Consider the following 17183-nt stretch of genomic DNA (forward strand, 5'->3'; position numbering starts at 1 on the left):
GCATACAGGAGATGGTGGGTCTTCTGATGCCTTGTCAGCACCAATGACTACAGCAATTGAACAGAACAAAGACCAACATTATATCTGTGCTACTCCATTACAGTACGTTAGTGAAAAGCAAATCATTTTAAGAAGGAGTCCAATGATTTCATAGCATAGCAATGATACAAGTACAATTATTTGAAAGTCAGTTAGGGTTAGGCCTTTTATTTTATGCACCCACAGTAACCATGACAGTAAAGGCCAGATTTCCTGATGGAACATCTGTGCATTAATGTCATATAAATAATTAATAATTAAGCAGATCTTCCTCATCACAAATGTTATTGAATAGGCCCTTGATTTTTGCTGCATGAATGATCACAACAGGGTATTTGCAGCACGCTAGAAAGTACATTAAATTTCTCTTTACAGTTGTTGGCACTGAAAATTGGAGATAACCTGTGCATCCACTTAAGTGACACTAGCTAGGTTTTTACTGATTTTGATGGCCATATAATACCAAGTCTCAAAGGGCCAATTTGTTTCTGTAACACTTAACTGAAAGAATGAAATCCAGAATGGTTCAGAATTGACTGAAATATGTCAGAGTCCTGTGTTTAGGCAGATCAGTTTTAACGGCTTGGATCGACTGCGCTGTTCTTTTAAACAAAAATTTCTACAAAGTGAGTGAAGTAAATCAGACATTTAACAAAATTTTCCCTTCTCTTTTGTGACACAAAGTAACTGGACTTTGTTCAGACAAAGTCATTTCTTCATAAATTCTTGCCCAAACATAGGAAAAGCTTTTTTTCCTTCATCTTCTATCCTGCAGCTGGATTCAGCAGGATAATGTCATTGCTCACCTCAGGCATCCAATTTCCAGACTGGAGGCTTAAGCTGCAGCAGTCTGAAAACCAAGTAATTTCTTGGCCACATTAAAAAAAATCTCAGTTCCTTGCATATAGTTATTAGGCAATTTTTCTGTAAACACTTCAGATTGCTATAACGATGGCATGGTGAATAATAATAGGACTTTTGGAGCAAAAGAAAAGGCAAATCCACTAAGTAACTCCAATATTGTGTTGCCAGCATACTCTGAAGCCAAGTACCTCAAAACCCACCCAGCAAGACGACCTTTCTAGCCAATACAGCTCTGAGGCTCACAAGACATGTCTTCATGAAAGCCCAGTCCCCCATTCCTTACCCAGACAAGATTCCTGTCTGTATCAATGGAAGATTAATCTTCAAAACCCACTGCAAGATCTGTCTGGGCACATCACCTTTTTGATTAGTTTTTCCTCCCTTTCTTTCCTAAGTTATTATGGAATCAAAGAAATATAAAGAAAAAAATGAAAAATATGTTGTATCTTTCTGCATTTGGTGAGGTAATATGGTCCACGGTTAGGAAACAAGTTAATTACAAGAATCTGAGTTCTTTCTCTCTCTTTTTTTTTTTTTTTTGCTAGAGATCCTTAAATAACTTACTGTCTGCGCAATGCAATTTTAACTTCCTCCCCAGAAGCCACTGAAAGCTAGAAGACTTACTAAGGTTTCAGAGCCTCACATTCTGTAAGTTGGCCAATGTTAGAGGCTTCTTGTGTAACTGAGTAGGTGCATTTGGGATATGCATTATGTTGGGATCACTTACTGGGTTGTTTTTGTTTTGTTTTGTTTTTCTGCAAGGCCCCTGCCCTTTTCAATGCACAGAAATACAACATTACAAGCTAGAGAAACATCTCCGCTGCCAAAAAAACAGGTTCAGGCAACCATGTCCTGTTTTTCAGGGACAACCTTCTACATTAGTCACAAAAATATCTGTTGTCACTGCTGCACACTCCCAACCCTGGATTCAAGTTCCAGTTTCCCTACACAGACATGCTTTCTTGGTACTGTGGCAGCTGCGTTCACAAAGCACCTCCGTGAGCTGGCGCGTTAGCAGCTCGTAGCCCAAAGAGGCAGTTGTGCCTCTGGACCCTCTTTTGAGCCTCCTGTGCCAAAAATGTGGCTCAGAACACACCTGGCATAAGTCATATTCCCAGCTGCACATACCATAAAACTGCCTGAATTGTACGTGATGTTCAAGCATGATGAATAAATAGGGCTGCAAAGGCAGGTACCATCAGGCAAAAAGGTAAGCATAGCCAAACAGTTTACCTTCGTACGCAATGTGCCAGCCTGTCATCCCTCCCTCGCTACCTCTTTGCTAGCACAGTCGCACAACCACCGTCCGCTCTGCTCCTCACCTCCCCAGCTACACTCAAAATCGTGATGAGGGGAGGAAGGCAACATCAAATCCAACCTCAGCAGCGTGTGTTTCCAGGATGAATTCTTTGGTGAAGTCAGGACTGCGCAGTGTCACTTCAGAGCATGTGTTTTTACTGGGGGTTCCTCAGAGGCACGCTGTACGTGCTGGGACTCACTGTGCTTATTAGGTGGCCTTGAATTTCATGGCATGCATCAGGAGAGCCAGCAGCATTAAAAAAATCTAGAAGTACCTTACCTGTAACATGCAACCAGCCTAAAAATTGGATGTCAAGTTCTTTATAGGCCCTGTAAGAAAAGACTAGAGAACTTGGCTGCCTGTTCTCCAAAGGAAAACCTGCACTTCTTGTCTTCACCCTGAACTCCCTATCCCTGGCAGGATTAACAGCTAATCTGGCTTCTTCAAGAGCCTAGAGTAACTCTGATCAGAGTTAATCTATGCCATGATACTGAGGTGGCTGCAGCAGCTTGCTCAGTACGCATTAAAAAGCGGCTGGTGTACTGTGCAGACCAGCAATTGTCAAGCTGTTTAGCCAGGGCCCCACTTTTCTCCTGCAATACTCGTTATCTTTGGACTAGCTGCCCAAAATAACATTCCAGAGATTGCTCCAACTTGTTCTTCACATATCCTGGGATGAAATTCATCAAGCTCAGCTGATCTGAAAACATTCAACCAGCAAGAGATGTGAGGTGAGGTTAACAAGAAATCAAGTTTTAAATATGTATATGTAAGGAAAATGTTGGTTCACTACCCGAAGAGGAAAAGCTATTGACACATGATGCTAAAAAAATTACCTATTATCCTTCTTCTAGGAAAAATAAAAAGGCAGTGTAGGAGCGGGTGGTAGGCATAGCAAATACCAGTGCAAAAGAGATTTGGGGGAAAGACCAAGTTTTGTGAGTATATATAGTGTTTTCAAGCTGGTTATGTTTGATTAACTTCACACTAAGTTGGTCAGAGATCTCCAGCTGTTTCAAAGCAGTTCTCTTACTCAGTTTGCAGAGAGCAGGTGAGTCTGGCAGAGCGCAAATGTTAAAAAAGAGCAAAACTGCCCGGGTTACTACAGACAGACAGTACCTAGGAATGGTTCACAGTTGGAATGAAAAGATATACTGAGTGAGGATCCAAGAGATTTGTGCTTTTTGAGATGTATAAAGAAGACATACATTAATTATATAGGGCAGGAAAGACGAATGGCATTGTCTAACAGCGAGACAATTTCAAGACTGATTGAAATCCTGCTGAAGCCAATGGAAGTACTTTCACTGATTTCAGTACAAGTTGGGTCAAGCCCCTGGTTTAAAAAAATGTGATTGCATTTAGAAAGATTAACAATACAATAATGATCATATCATATTAACTAAGGGCATTGGAATAATTTCCTTTGGCTGGATTAATCTCTGCTTAAACCTCTGGAATGGCATTCCAGAGGTTTGTGCAAACCATACCCAAAACAAGTCCTTCAGAAGCAGACCTGCTTTATTAATGTTTTTGACCACATCTCTATAGCAGTAAGCCTTTGTGGTTCAACAGAGCCTGGTGCACTCAGAGGTTTAAGGATGCATTTTGCAGAGAAAGAGTCTAATCACATTAATCCACGTGACGACAATGGCACAGTAGCAGAGTTCAGTTGTGAATAAACAGAATTTAACCGAATCAATCTCAAGCTCAAGACAGGAAAGTAATTTATATTGTAAATTATTATATCAACAATAAACAGTGCAATGATTGATGCTATGGAAGAAATGCTTTAAACAGTAGTAACAGAAAAACAAACTAGAATGAAGGCCAAACTATAGAGCGTTCAAAATGGAAAAATTCAAGAGGATAGCTCTGGGTGGAAAAGATAACATGAAACAGATCCTCTTATGCAGGGGGACACCTAGAATGATGGCAAGACAAGAAGGGCAGGGGGCACTGATATCATCCAGCCTTCCACATTCATCACCTGCACTTTGCATAGCAAAGTCCTGTCCTCAGATAATGCGTCCTCTCTGACTGCAATATATTGCCAGTGTTCCTCACTACCGCACCAGTCTTCCCACGGTCGTCCCCAGTCCCGTGGAAGGCTCTGTGACCCTGACACAGATGTTTGCCCAGTTGCCTTCGAGGACCTCTGCGGTACCAATCTACAGCATCAATAAACCCCAGAGCATGGCATCACCATGGGACTGATAAGCCCAAACACCTGCAGCACCTTGTGCCACCGATATTTCTGCCTCTGTCTTGCACCATCACCTCTGTGCACCCTGCACTGCACAAGACCAACACCCTTACTGCTGCCAGCATGTCCTAGAACCCAAGGTTTGAGTATGCCTATGATCCTCCTTACTCCAGGCAGTGAAAACTAACTCTGCATTCCTCACTGTTCCATGATGCCCACCAAGGCAGTGGTACCTCCATATGCTGCTTTAACTTCCATACCCATTCTCTTCATAAGCAGGGCTCAAAGCTGCGTCTGAGGAGGTTCAGACTACATATAAGGAAATACTTCTTTACTGAGAGGGTGGGCAAACATAGAAACAGGCTTCCTAGAGAGGTTGCCTATAACCCAAGCCTGTCAGTGTTTAAGAGGCATTTGGACAATGCCCTTAATAACATGCTTTGACTTTTGGTCAGCCCTGAAGTGGTCAGGCAGTTGGACTAGATGATCCCTGTAGGTCCCTTCCAACTGGAACTATCCTATCCTATTCACAGAATTATAGAATGGTTTGGGTTGGAAGGGACCTTAAAGACCGTCTAGTTCCACCACCCTGCCACGGACACCTTCCACTAACCCAGGTTGCTCAGAGCCCTGTCTAATCTGGCCTTGAACACTTCCAGGGATGGGACACCTACCACCTCTCTGGGCAACCTGTGCCAGTGTCTCACCCCACAGCGTCACTCAGCCCCAAAGGACCGGCACCCTCTTTGGTCTCCAATAAACCCAGCAATCTACCCTCCCTGGTGGTGTCAATACCTGGCTGCTCTCCTCTGTGTCCTTGTTACAGATGTTCTCCAGGATCTGCTCCCAGCCCAGAAGCACTGACTCCCACTCCTGCTCTACATCAGTTTCCTTGTGTCCTGCAGGGCCAATGTCCTCCCAGGAGCTGTCACAGCACTGCATAGTCCCAATGACATTACACCCAGGGGAACTGATCAGTACTGATCCCTAACATCTTTTCTCTCCTAATTAAGACAACAGCAAGGTCCCTTTTATCTCTAGAGGATAAAGCATTTCCCTTTCTACCCCAAACCTCACTGGATTTATATTCTGTTATGCAGTTGGACAATCCATGATGTTCTTACCTCAAAGTCCACCAGAACTTCTCTACTCTTGCAGCACGTACAGTTACGCTGCCCAGAGTCCCCATGTCCTGTGATGCCCTGACAGCTTTCCCCACCCCACTTTAAAAGGTGGTAGCAAACCCCAGCTGCTCAGTACTTGTGACAATAGATACCAGTGCTTTTTCCAGCCATTTACAGAGTTTATACTCTTTGCATGATGTCTTTATGCTCTGTCCCTTTGAACATTGATATTTCTAAGTAATCCTTCCACTCACACACTGAAATCTCTCCTGGGACCCAAAGGCAACAATCCCCTTGGGCCCCAGGCCTGACAGAGCTGGCAGATGGGCAGAACCCAGGCCCTTCGTGCCTCAGTGTCCCCCACTGTAGCGGTTATACCTTCTCCACTGGGTGCAATCAGAGACCCCTTTCCTTGCAGCATGGGCCCTGCTTGGTGCAAAGCGGCATCTTCCCATCAGCCTCCCTCCCTGCAGCCTATTGAATGCCTTATCCCCTCCGCATACCCTATGGAGTCTGTACTCCCCTCTCTTTCCACTGTCTCTCTGTCCCACCTCATTTGTATCCCCCTCCCCATGCCACACTGCGTTTGTCCCCTCAATGTTCCACAGCATTTGTCCCCTCCCGCCCCACTTCAGTTGTACCCCTTCACCACGCACCCCCGCCCACCCCCGTGTGCTCCACGCTCTCTCAGGGGATCCATCCGCCCCTTGTCCCTTCAAGACTTCGGTCACCCCCGAGCTCGGGGTCCCCGGCGGCCCCCAGCACGGGGCCGAGCCGCCCCTCACCTGCCTCCTCCCGCCCGCGGGCGGCGCGGCCTACTCCTCCCGTAAGACCGCTTCCCGTCGCTATGGCAACCGCTTCCCGCCCCCTCCCCCTCCCCGCGGGAGGGCGCCAGCCAATCAGGTCCTACCAGCGGGGGGCGGGAAGACAGAACGGCCGGAGGTTCCGATCTACCTAGCAACCTGCTCGGCCCGTTCCCATTGGCTCGTTCGTTTCGGCAGGGAGAGGGGCGGGGCGCGGTAGGGCGTGACGGCGCGGGGGGCGGGGCGAAGGCGCGGGGCGGGGCTGGCGCTGCGGCGGGGTCGGGCGCGAGGAGGCGCGGCCGCTGCCTCCGCCGCCACCTGAGGGGAGAAGCGGGGTCGCAACGGCGGGACTCCGCGCTAAGGTAACGGCGGGGACCTGGGCCCCGGGCGGCGCCGAGCGGGCTGGGATGTAGCGATGGGCAGGGGGTTTCCCTCAGGGATGTCGCTCCTTCACCTCCACAGCGGCCGCCTTGCTCGCCGGGGGCAGAGACACTCGCTCCCGGAGACGGCGCTGTGGGGGGCGGCCATGAAGCGTCCTCTGGGCGGGGGGGTGAGCGGAGCGGAGGATTAAGTCCTCCAGTGCGAGGCAGCGGGCGACCGAAGGACAGGGGATTCTAGTCCTGTCCTCCGCTGAACGACATGGAGGTGCTGGATCCACCTCCTCTCCCTGAGCAGCGCCTCGGGGCCGAGAGATGCTGGTCCCGTCCATTCCCGCTCGCCCTGTCTCTACCAGTGCGCTGGGGAGCCCGCAGAAGGGGATGCTCGTCCCATGCATTTCCCCTCTCTTCCCATTAGGGACCCAAGGGGAGTGGGATGCGCGCCCCAGGTACTCTGTCCCCTTCTCGCCGTGCTCTGGGAGCCCGGGGGAGAGAGATCTTAGTCCATGTGCACCCTTTTCTCCTTGCTCTGTGTGCATCCGAAAGGGAAGGGGACGCGCTGCCCCTCTTTCTCCTAGCAGTGCACTGGGGACCCGGGGAGGGAGGGTGTCATTTCCCCCTCCACTCCCCCCCCCCCCCTTTTCTCTGCAGTGCATTGGGGACCCAAGAGGTTGCTAGTCCCACGCGTCCCTCCTTTCTCTTTGCGGCGCGGTAGCAGTGACCCAGGAGGAGAGGGATGCTAGCCCCATGCACGCCTCCCTCGCCCTTTCGCCTTTGCAGCGCAGTAGGGATCCAAGGGGATACTAGCTATATCCACACACACTCTCCTTTTCCTTTTGCAGTGAATGCAGTGGGGACCCTGGGGGAAGGGGTGCTAGTTTTACCAACTTAAATCCCTCCTTTTCCTTTGCAATGCAGCAGGAATCCAAGAGGATGCTAGTCCCGTGTATGCACTTGTTCCTTTTGCCTGTAAAACACAGTGAGGGTTCAAGGGGTAAGGGGGTGCTAGTTCGGTCTGCACCCTACCTCCTCTTCCAATCTAAGGGATGATGGCTAGCTCTCCCTCCAGTTCCTTTAGCTCCCCATGCAATATGAACTCAAATGGAGGTACACACTAGACTTGTCTGTCCATACACATGGAGAATCTAACCAGCAAGGGTTTCTGCCTTTCCGTCCTCCCTGCTGGGAGTGGAGCAGGGACTGTGGTGGTGTCACTGTGCGAGGGGCGAGGGGAAGAGGAGATGCTCTGCATCTTTCTTCATCTGCCCTGTAGTACAGTGAGGACGAGCATGGAAGAGTGGGAGAGTGTGGCATGTGCCTTCGTTCTTCCATGGCCTCCTAGTTGACATAGAGAATGTGGGGGATTATAGTGTGGTTCTCTCTTAGTACATAACAAAAGTGGAACAGGGGAGTACAGCACTGGAGTTTCTTTCCCACTGACTAATTAAAATGGAGCTGGGAGAATAATTTATTCTCCTTTTGTGCCTTCATGTGGGTGGGAATGGGTTGGGGAAATGCTGCCAGTGCTTGTGTGCAATGAGTGAGTTCCCTTCCTTTCTCCATGATCAGAACTGGGTGGGGAATGACTAAGGTGACATTCTCCTCTTGCCTTCTCACTTGTACAGAAGGAGTCTATAGTTTGTTGTTTTATCATCCCATTTCTCTGGGACAGATAACTGTGAATTAATCCACCTACGTATTTTCTTTCTAAAGTCTGATTTTTTTCTCATTGCCCCCTACTCATTGATCCCTTAGTAACTTTGAAATTTATTTGGAAAAAAAATATTCACTTGTGGGAGTCAACCTTTTCATTTCATGATATTCACTCTTTATAGTAGTCCTCTCTGCATGTCTTAATTTATCCTTTACAGCAGGAATTGGATGGGCTTCTTATGATTATAAATAACATATAAATCCATAACCACACTAACAAACTAGCTGTTTCCTACCCCTTTTGCCCACAGGTTTTTTTGCAGTGCCTCGGGGTAGATGGGTAGGTATCCCCTCCTCCTCTTTTATCCCCAGTGTCATCAAAAGTGTTCTGTTTTGTTTTTATGTACATATAAAAATAACCACAAAATTTCATATGTAGAGGCTTAACAAAGAGTATACAGACTGGATCTGTGGTAAGAAACTATCTTGACAGTAAAGGTTGCTTATTACAGCATTCATCTGTCTACACCAATTAATAGGTCATCTATACGCTTGTTTGCAAAACTTTCGTCTCCTTTCGCAATGGTATGGTTGTCTTTTTTCTTAATTTCACCTGGAATTTTTTTTTGCCTGTGAAAGGATGACTAGGCTATATAACTTGATGTTCTTTTCTGGCTCTAGTAAATAATATTCTTCATTTCCTTTATGATACTATATAGTGATAAGATCTTGAGCATAAAATGGACAAGTCCTGAAAGGAGAAGATGAAATTTTTTCCTGCTTTTTGCACAAGTTAAAACTTTTTGTGGCTGATTGAGTCGAGGTTTTTGCACTGTTTTTTTCAGTGTGAGGTTGTGGGGAAGTCAGAAGATGGGTGGATTTGTTTGGAGTCTCTACTTTGAATGTCATTAATATGATGATTTGTGTGAATTGTTCTTGGAGTTTTTGCCAAGACTCTAGATCCTGACCTGGATTTTCCCAATGTTTGTGCTTCCAGCTTTAACACAATACCAGGTGTGAGTACAGTTCATCTTGTGTTGCCTCTGAACTTCTTTAATGAGAACTGATCACTGTTGGAATGGCACCTGAATTAGGGAGCATGCTAAAAAGTTAGTTGCTAATCCACACTGTAAGTTGATTTCACTGAAGTTGTTGAATGAAGTCTTTTGGAGTTGGTGGCCAAAGTGTTGGGGAAAAAGAAAAAAAAATTGCTTGAAGCCAGTGTTCTGGAGAGGACAACAAACTGAAAAGGCTTCTTTTCCTCAGTTTGGGAAACCTAGTAAAATGTCAAAATCAAAAGGCTAGATTGAAGGGGCATTAGGCATCTTGTACAAAACTAAGTAGGAATTGATTTCGTCTGTCTATACCTTTTAATCTTCTGGTCAGGATGTGAGAATACGCAGAAACCTTTAGGGTTAATTAATGCTGCCTGGAAGATGGGATAGTTCAGGTCTTTGGGGTTTTTTTTGAGAGGTGCCAAACTCTTAAACAATTAAGTCTGAGACATGGCTTCCTAGATCAGAAGGATATAGCTTTTCAAGGCCATGTGAACTTGAAATTGGACTAAAATCAAATGTGGTTAGATGTAGCATGTCTTAAATATTGTAGCTAATTTTGATCTTTTAAATTCAGTGTGTTAACTGCTCTTCACAGCAACATTTGCTTGCTTCAGTATATAAGCAAGATGCTGTGATTTGAGCTGTGTTGGTTGGTTCTACCACCTAGCTTAAGGCATAGATAGTTCTCTCTTCTGCTTTTTCAGTCATGTTTTATTTTTTCCTGGGTTTGTAAGTTTTAGTATTTGTGTTCTTTTTCTTTACGTACTTCAGTGCTGCTTCAAACATATATTGCTCATCAATAACTGTGAGAGAGTAAGCAGCCTGTGAAAGCAAGTTGTCAATGAACTTAATTTAACATGATTATGTTTAGCATCTTGGTCTTTTTCCTGTTTGCATGTTTGTTTTTTACCAACCTGTCTTGAACAGCTACAGCCAAAAACATTGCCACACATGATCTTAAAGAGAAGCACAGAACTGTTTAGGTTGGAAGGAACCTCCCAAGATTATCTGGTCCAACCCACAAAGTATATGAAGGTTTAAAGAGGTATATGGTATTTAATTTTTCTGACCAGAAGATGGGCCTATGTAAACAGAAGTGTTCGTGCATAACATTTTTGATCTGCTGATACCGGCCAAAGTCTGGTAATTAACTCTTTCCTCTCTCTCACTAAGTTTTGCATTAGGGAGAAAGGAAAAACTTTTTCCCTCTCAGAGGTTTATAATTTATCTCCGTTCCTGAATATCTAAGGAAAAACATTACTATCTCAAGATTGGAAGTCTGTTCAAATTTGCCTACTCTTGGGAGTATTGAAGGAGTACTTGGGGCTTTCTGGTTCAAACAGAATTACTAAGTTTCTGTTACCTTTAAGTGCAAACGACACATTTTTTTTTAAAGCAGTTGGTTACAGATTGAATTTTGCAAATTTCATTGCTTTAAGACAAAATTGTTATAAGAAAAGGGCCTCTCTGTACTCTTAGGGATCTGTCAGCTTTCTCCATGCTTTAGCCTCAAATTTCAGAGTTTGTTTCTCCAATCGATGAGCACGATATGCTGAGTCTCTGCTCTGCTTGTTCCACTCCAGCCCTTTAGTGCTGAGAAAATGCAGATCCGGCCCTGGGGAAGGACTGCTGTTTAAATTGGCTCCATAAGTAGAGTGGAACTGGCAGAACAGCCATATGTAGCTGCCTTTGCAGCTTCCATCATCGAGACCGTGTGGAGAAAGGGGTGGTCAAAGAATGCTGGCCTCTGGCTTATCCTTAGCTGTTATGAAGGTTTCTAGAGAGGAAGATACGAGATATGTGTGCAATTAAAATGGGTTAGAGACAACAAAAAAGCTGTTTACAACTGCAATAAAATTACATATTTGAATACAGGTAGCCAAACCATGACTGTAGCTTGTTGGACAGAACAGTAGTCTTCAGTCCTGCAAGTTGGGACTTGTGTATTGGTGGTGGTGACTGTTTTGTTTTTGTTTTATAATTATTCAGCAGAAGTTACAAGGCCATGCAACTAAAGAGATGCTATCGATGTGAATGTACCAGTGGAGATGCTGAGTCATAAATAGCTTGGTTTCACTGTGGTCAACAATTGTAATGCTCAAATGGTTAAATTTAAAGTGTGGGGTTTTCTAAAAACATTTTCTTCATAGTAAATATATTCCACATTTTCAGCATCCTTTTTCGGTAGAGTTTTACAGCATACCAGCTTTTTTTCCATCAGAAATAGTCTGAAACCAGGATTAAAACTTGTCAGGGGACCCTCTAGTCTTGCACATGAGAACTTGAAGCAATTTGTCTACCAGGCTATTTAGAGCTAAAATATTTTAATCAATTACAAGGCTTTTTACTGTATTCTGTTTGTTGTGTTTTTTATTCTAGGTTACCTAACAGAAGAAGAACGTAAAACAACTGTTGTTCTGTCACGATGGGGTCAATTGTGTGGGAATGTGGTTAAACATTTTAATACCTTAACCTAATACATGCTATGTAATACTGAGAAAAGAAGAGGCAGGATTTCTCACATGTCTGTCTCAAATACATCATCTTCTGGACTGAGCTAAGAATGTTGTATACAAAGAGCATTCCAGTTTTGAGGAACCTTAAACAAGGACTGAAATTATCGTCATTGAAGTGATATCTAAGGGTACATGAGGAGCTGAAAGAGCTTTCTGACCAGGCCCAAGAACTGGCCCCATTCCCAGTGTGGAAGGATGGCTGTTAGCTGGATGTTCTGTTACCTTTGGCTTTTGGATGTTTTGGTGGGGCACACCAGAGGGCACAGTTTATTTTCTTGTGAGCCCATCATCTTGCGGATGTGCCAGGATCTGCCTTACAATACCACCTTTATGCCTAATCTTCTGAATCATTATGACCAGCAAACAGCAGCATTAGCAATGGAGGTAAGACTATTTTTTCAGCAATATATATGGTTTTGGCCTTTTCTTGACAAATAATTGGTACTAAAATCCAGGAAGATATTTATATTAGAAATAAAAATGAAAAAAATCAAGGTAATTAATAAATTAAATATAAAACAAATACCACTTCCATAAGATGTACTGTAATATATACTAAAATATTCTATGACTACAAAATTTGCCTAATTTAGTATAACTGAGTGTGAAATACTCTGGATGTGTTTGTATGTTAGTGTGTTCCTTTAAACATTTAGATAAAGAATGCCTATTTTGAATGGTCTGTCACTTAACTAAATGCCGGAAAAATAGCATACTGAACAATGAATAGAAGATTTTTATTCCTGAAGACTATGTTCCTTGGTGGCTTTGTAATATTTGGCCTTTTCTTACTCGCCTAAAGTTTGGTGTGAAGAAAATGAGAATAAGAAAACATACCATGAAAATAATGGGAATTACTTGTCTATTAGTACTGCTTTTCTCAGCTGCAAGAAAGTCTGTTGTCTTGCAGACAATTTAGTTAACATGCTTCTGTTCTATATCCAGGCAGACAAGCTTGGATAAAGACTTGTACTTTCTCTGTTACAAAGGTACCTTATTACTGTTACCATTATCCCCCAAAACCTTCTTTGGACTTAGGCATAATAATTTTCTCCTTTTTTAAAAAAAACAACACATTTCCACTTATATTTTTCTAACTTTTCTTTGGAGAACTTTCCCAATGGGACTTCAACCATACACTTAGTCTCTTTTCAGCTGTAGTCTGTACTAAGTCTACTTCAGTTTGTTCTCTATCCTGCCACCCTTACCAAGTAAGGAGTTTCCTCTACTTGGTATTCTGTGATATGACTAAAATGGATGGAAATTCAGAATATTAGGCAAGTCTCGCTGTCAGCCTATGCAAATTTTCATGAAAGATTTGTGCACATTAGGTTTATTTGTATTTTTGAAGTGCTTGGGAATCCTCGCTGGTAGATGGGGTGTGCTGTATACTGAGAACAGAAAGAGTAATCATATGTTTTCATCTTTGGATGCTCTTCCTGACAATATAGAAACTTGATTTAATTGTTCTTGTTAAATAATATAAAGCCAAGGCTTTATATAGTCTTTCTATGGAAGAATGGTGAACCAGACTTGACAGATGTTTTACTGTAAGAAGAAAATAGAGATTCTTGAATTCACTTTGTTGAAAGAACTATGGACTTGCATAGGCTCATTTTGATGTGGCCAGGGGTTCCAATTATACTAAGTACATAGCAACAGGAATGAGTTTTATTTTAGATTTGGTTCTGGTAAGTTCTGAGGACCTTTGAAGATCTAACTGTAAAAGGGAAAAATGAAGCCAAAGCAAGTTTACTGGGATAACAGTGTGGAAAAACTAGGTGTGTACAAACTGTTATTTCATCTTTGAACGGTGAAACTTAGGATATTGAAGGAATCAATGAAACCAACTGGATTGAAGACTTCTGGGACTTGGCTTGCGGAGGTGTGGAGACAGTGGGATTTGTTTTTGTTGGGTGGTTGGAGAAGTAGATGCTCACCTCTTGGTGTGGAAGTAGGTTATCAGTGGAAGTCTTTTGCAACCTGTGCAGTTCAGTATTTTCTTGAATGATCTAGAAGAGAAGACTAGCAGTAAGATGAGAAGGCCTATTGATACTGTTGCGAGTAACTTAAAGCTAAGGTCAAATCAGAATGAAGATTTGTAAAGATCTTGAGATTCACATTTGAGATACATTGAGCCATAATATTGTCAAGGAAATTCAGAGTCATAAATATGTATGTGTTGGGGGGAATAATATTTTTCACATCAGTGGTGGTGGTCTGCTTATTTCATTGGATTTATGGTGGTTTGTTCTATTGAAATATGAGTTGAAAGCTTGACTGAGCAGTAAGAAAGCCAAAAGGCAAATCAGACGTGGAATAATTAGGAATAAAGACCAGACATTACAGTGGTGTTATATAATCCTGTGGCTCACAAACACCTGGTGTGTTGTATGAAGTTCTGTGCTATCTCAAAAAATGTGTTTGAACTGAAAGATGTCCAGAGAAGAACAAGAAGAACAACCAGAGGCTTATGGAACACATCCCGTATGAGGAGTTGTCCTGGTTTCAGCCAGGATAGAGTTAATTTTCTTCACAGAAGCTAGTGTGAGGCTGTGTTTTGGATTTGGGATGAGCAAATATTGATAACGTGTTGATGTTTTGAGTTGTTGCTAAGCAGTCAAGGACAGTCCAGCTTCTCGTGCTGGCCTGCTAGCAAGCAGACTTGGGGGTGCTCGGGAAGCCGGGAGGAGACACAGCTGGGACAGCTGACTCGGGCTGGCCAAAGAGATATTCCATACCATATGACATCATGCTCAGTATATAAAGCTGGGACGAAGAAGAAGGAGGGGGTGGAGGGACGTTCGGAGTGATGGCGTCTGCCTTCCCAAGAAACCATTATGCGTGATGGAGCCCTGCGTCCCTGGGGATGGCTGGATGCCTGCCTGCCCATGGGGCGTGGTGAATGGATTCCTTGTTTTGCTCTGCTTGTGTGCATGGCTTTTGCTTTACCTGTTAAACTGTCCTTATCTCAAACCATGAGTTTTCTCACTTTTACTCTTCTGATTCTCTCCCCCATCCCACTGTGGGGGAGTGAGTGAGTGGCTGCATGGTGCTTAGCTGCTGGCTGGGGTTAAACCATGACAGGAGCGTTGACTATGCCAGGGTACTTCAGCCTTCTTTTAAAACAGAAAAAAATTCAGCCAAGAACAACTGCCATCCTAAGTGATATGCAAAGGGTTATAGGGATTGACTGTACAGTGTCTCTTCCAGCACAGGAACTAGGCTTCATCAGATGAAGTAGAAGCCAAGTCAGAACAAAGAGGAAGAAGTGGTTCTTCAAACCGCTGGCAGTAGAGCTGTGAAACTCTTAGTACTGTGGATGCAAAAAGTTGTAGGAGACTGGACCAGAACTTGGAAGATAATGTCAATGAGGGTGACTCGGTAGAAAAAAAAATACTTCGGGCTCTTCCCCTTAGCAGAAAATTGCCACAGGCTGGGAAAGCATTTAGGGAATGTAAGAAATGTCCTGCTGGTGGTGCATTTTGCCAAGTGTTCTGTATCTGCTAGTGGCAAGAGGACGTGCTATTTAGTGGAAGGATGGAAGCCTGACCTCTTGTCTGTGGGCCCCTGCTTCCCCATTATCCACAGTCCCTGAATTATGGATGGTAGAAGGTACTTCCCTGCCTGGTCCCTTTAGTATCATTTAATGGATCTATTATCAATGAATTTCTCTAAATTATTTTATGAAGACAATGCTGTCAACCAGTTCCCTAGCCACCATGTGAATAAGTACTTACTCTCTAACCTGTTTTAAACCAGTTTCCTGCTAGTTTCATTTAATATCCTTTTGTTCCAGTATTGTGCAATATTGTGCTGCAGTTAAATCCTGTTACACTTGTGATTTTGGAAACCTCAGTTTTATCCCCCAGGCTTTTCCTCTCCAAATTGAAGTGTTCCAGCTGTTTGGGCTTTCTTCTTGCAATTCAGCTGCTTCATTCCTGTAATAATTTTAGTTACCATTCTCTGTCCCTTTTTCTAGCCTTGTCCTTGCTGAGGTGTGGAGATGAGAATCGCACGCCACTCCAGATGTGGCACACGAGGGATTTATTTATAAAATCACGCTTTTTGCTGCTAATAGCTTCCTGGTAATAGCCAAATTATGTTCATTTTTCTGGCTTTGGGTGCATGTTAAACCAATGATTTTGGAGAACTGTCAAAAATATCACTTTCACTAACAGTCAGTTATGGACACTGTTGGAAGCAGAGCAGTAATTCTATGGACATTCAATCTGATGCAGAAGAACTGGTGTAATTGTTCTTATCTTCATAAATAGCTTTCTGCTTCAGAGAGGCATTTGAGAAGCGAATATTACTTCTCTGCACTCTGTGGTATAAAGCTCAACTTAATAGCATAAATTAGCTTGCATGAAACACTGTATTGCTGCAATTTGTATACTAGCTTGGTGCCAAAGCCATTCTTAAACGTAGCATGGGTGCTTTGGTGCTGTGGGTGTATGTATAGTACTCCCTTCTGCCAATATAGTTAGCATTTAAGCCAGTGGTTTCAGTCTGGGGATGGACTATGGGCTACCTCTGAATGCTTCATGAAAACTGGTGAAGGCTGTGCAAGGAAACTATAAGCTATTATCAAGCTTAAATTCACTATGCAGGGGCCCACGCCTCCATTGTAGAGTTTTTTAGGGGTTTGAACAGGAAAAAATAATGAAAAGCCACAGGTTTGTGTAAGTGTATTTCCACTCCTTGTACTAGCCTAGATTGCCCCTTAAACCTGTACTTAGCGAGAAGGAAGTTTCTATTATTTGGCTTTTTAGACATTATTTAATGCTGCAGTCAAATGAATGGAGCACTCAAATTTTGCATGGAATTAAGTCTGTTAAAACTTGCATTGTGGCATTTTCTGGTAAACACCTCTCATCTCCAAGCCCTCCCTAGTTGCTGTGAGCATAAAAGAATATAGCAGCAGAATCAGTGTGATTCATCTTGTGTACTGGGAGGGGAAGGCCTTGTAATTATCATAGTTTTGTCTGTAGCACTTTTTCACAACAGTTCCTAATAAAACCCACAAGAAAAATTCATCTTACTCGTACTATAGATTTCTTTGCTCTGGTTGTGGGTTTACACTATGGTGCCACACTTGCTATTTTAGTGACTAGCCATGATAAGCAGATGAATTAGAAGAAAAAAGTCTAATCTTTAGAATTCAATACCAAAGGATGCTTTAAAACAAAACTTGAGTATTATTTTAGCAACCCAGGCCTGGGTTTTTTTGTTTTCTCAGT

The 17183-nt window shown here is 43.5% G+C and overlaps 1 protein-coding gene across 1 annotated transcript in view; it reads left to right on the forward strand.

Moving 5' to 3' along the window:
• Positions 1-12135: 12135 nt before the first annotated feature.
• FZD3 (frizzled class receptor 3) overlaps positions 12136-17183 on the forward strand; it is a gene marked incomplete at both ends in the record, with an annotated part of 58406 nt that continues 53358 nt past the window's right edge. The window contains one exon of the mRNA XM_081998655.1: positions 12136-12324. Coding sequence (XP_081854781.1) covers positions 12136-12324 — 189 coding nt within the window. The remainder of the gene's footprint in view (positions 12325-17183) is intronic.

Source organism: Phaethon aethereus (assembly GCF_964289735.1).
Source record: "Phaethon aethereus genome assembly, chromosome: 3".
NCBI lineage: Eukaryota > Metazoa > Chordata > Aves > Phaethontiformes > Phaethontidae > Phaethon > Phaethon aethereus.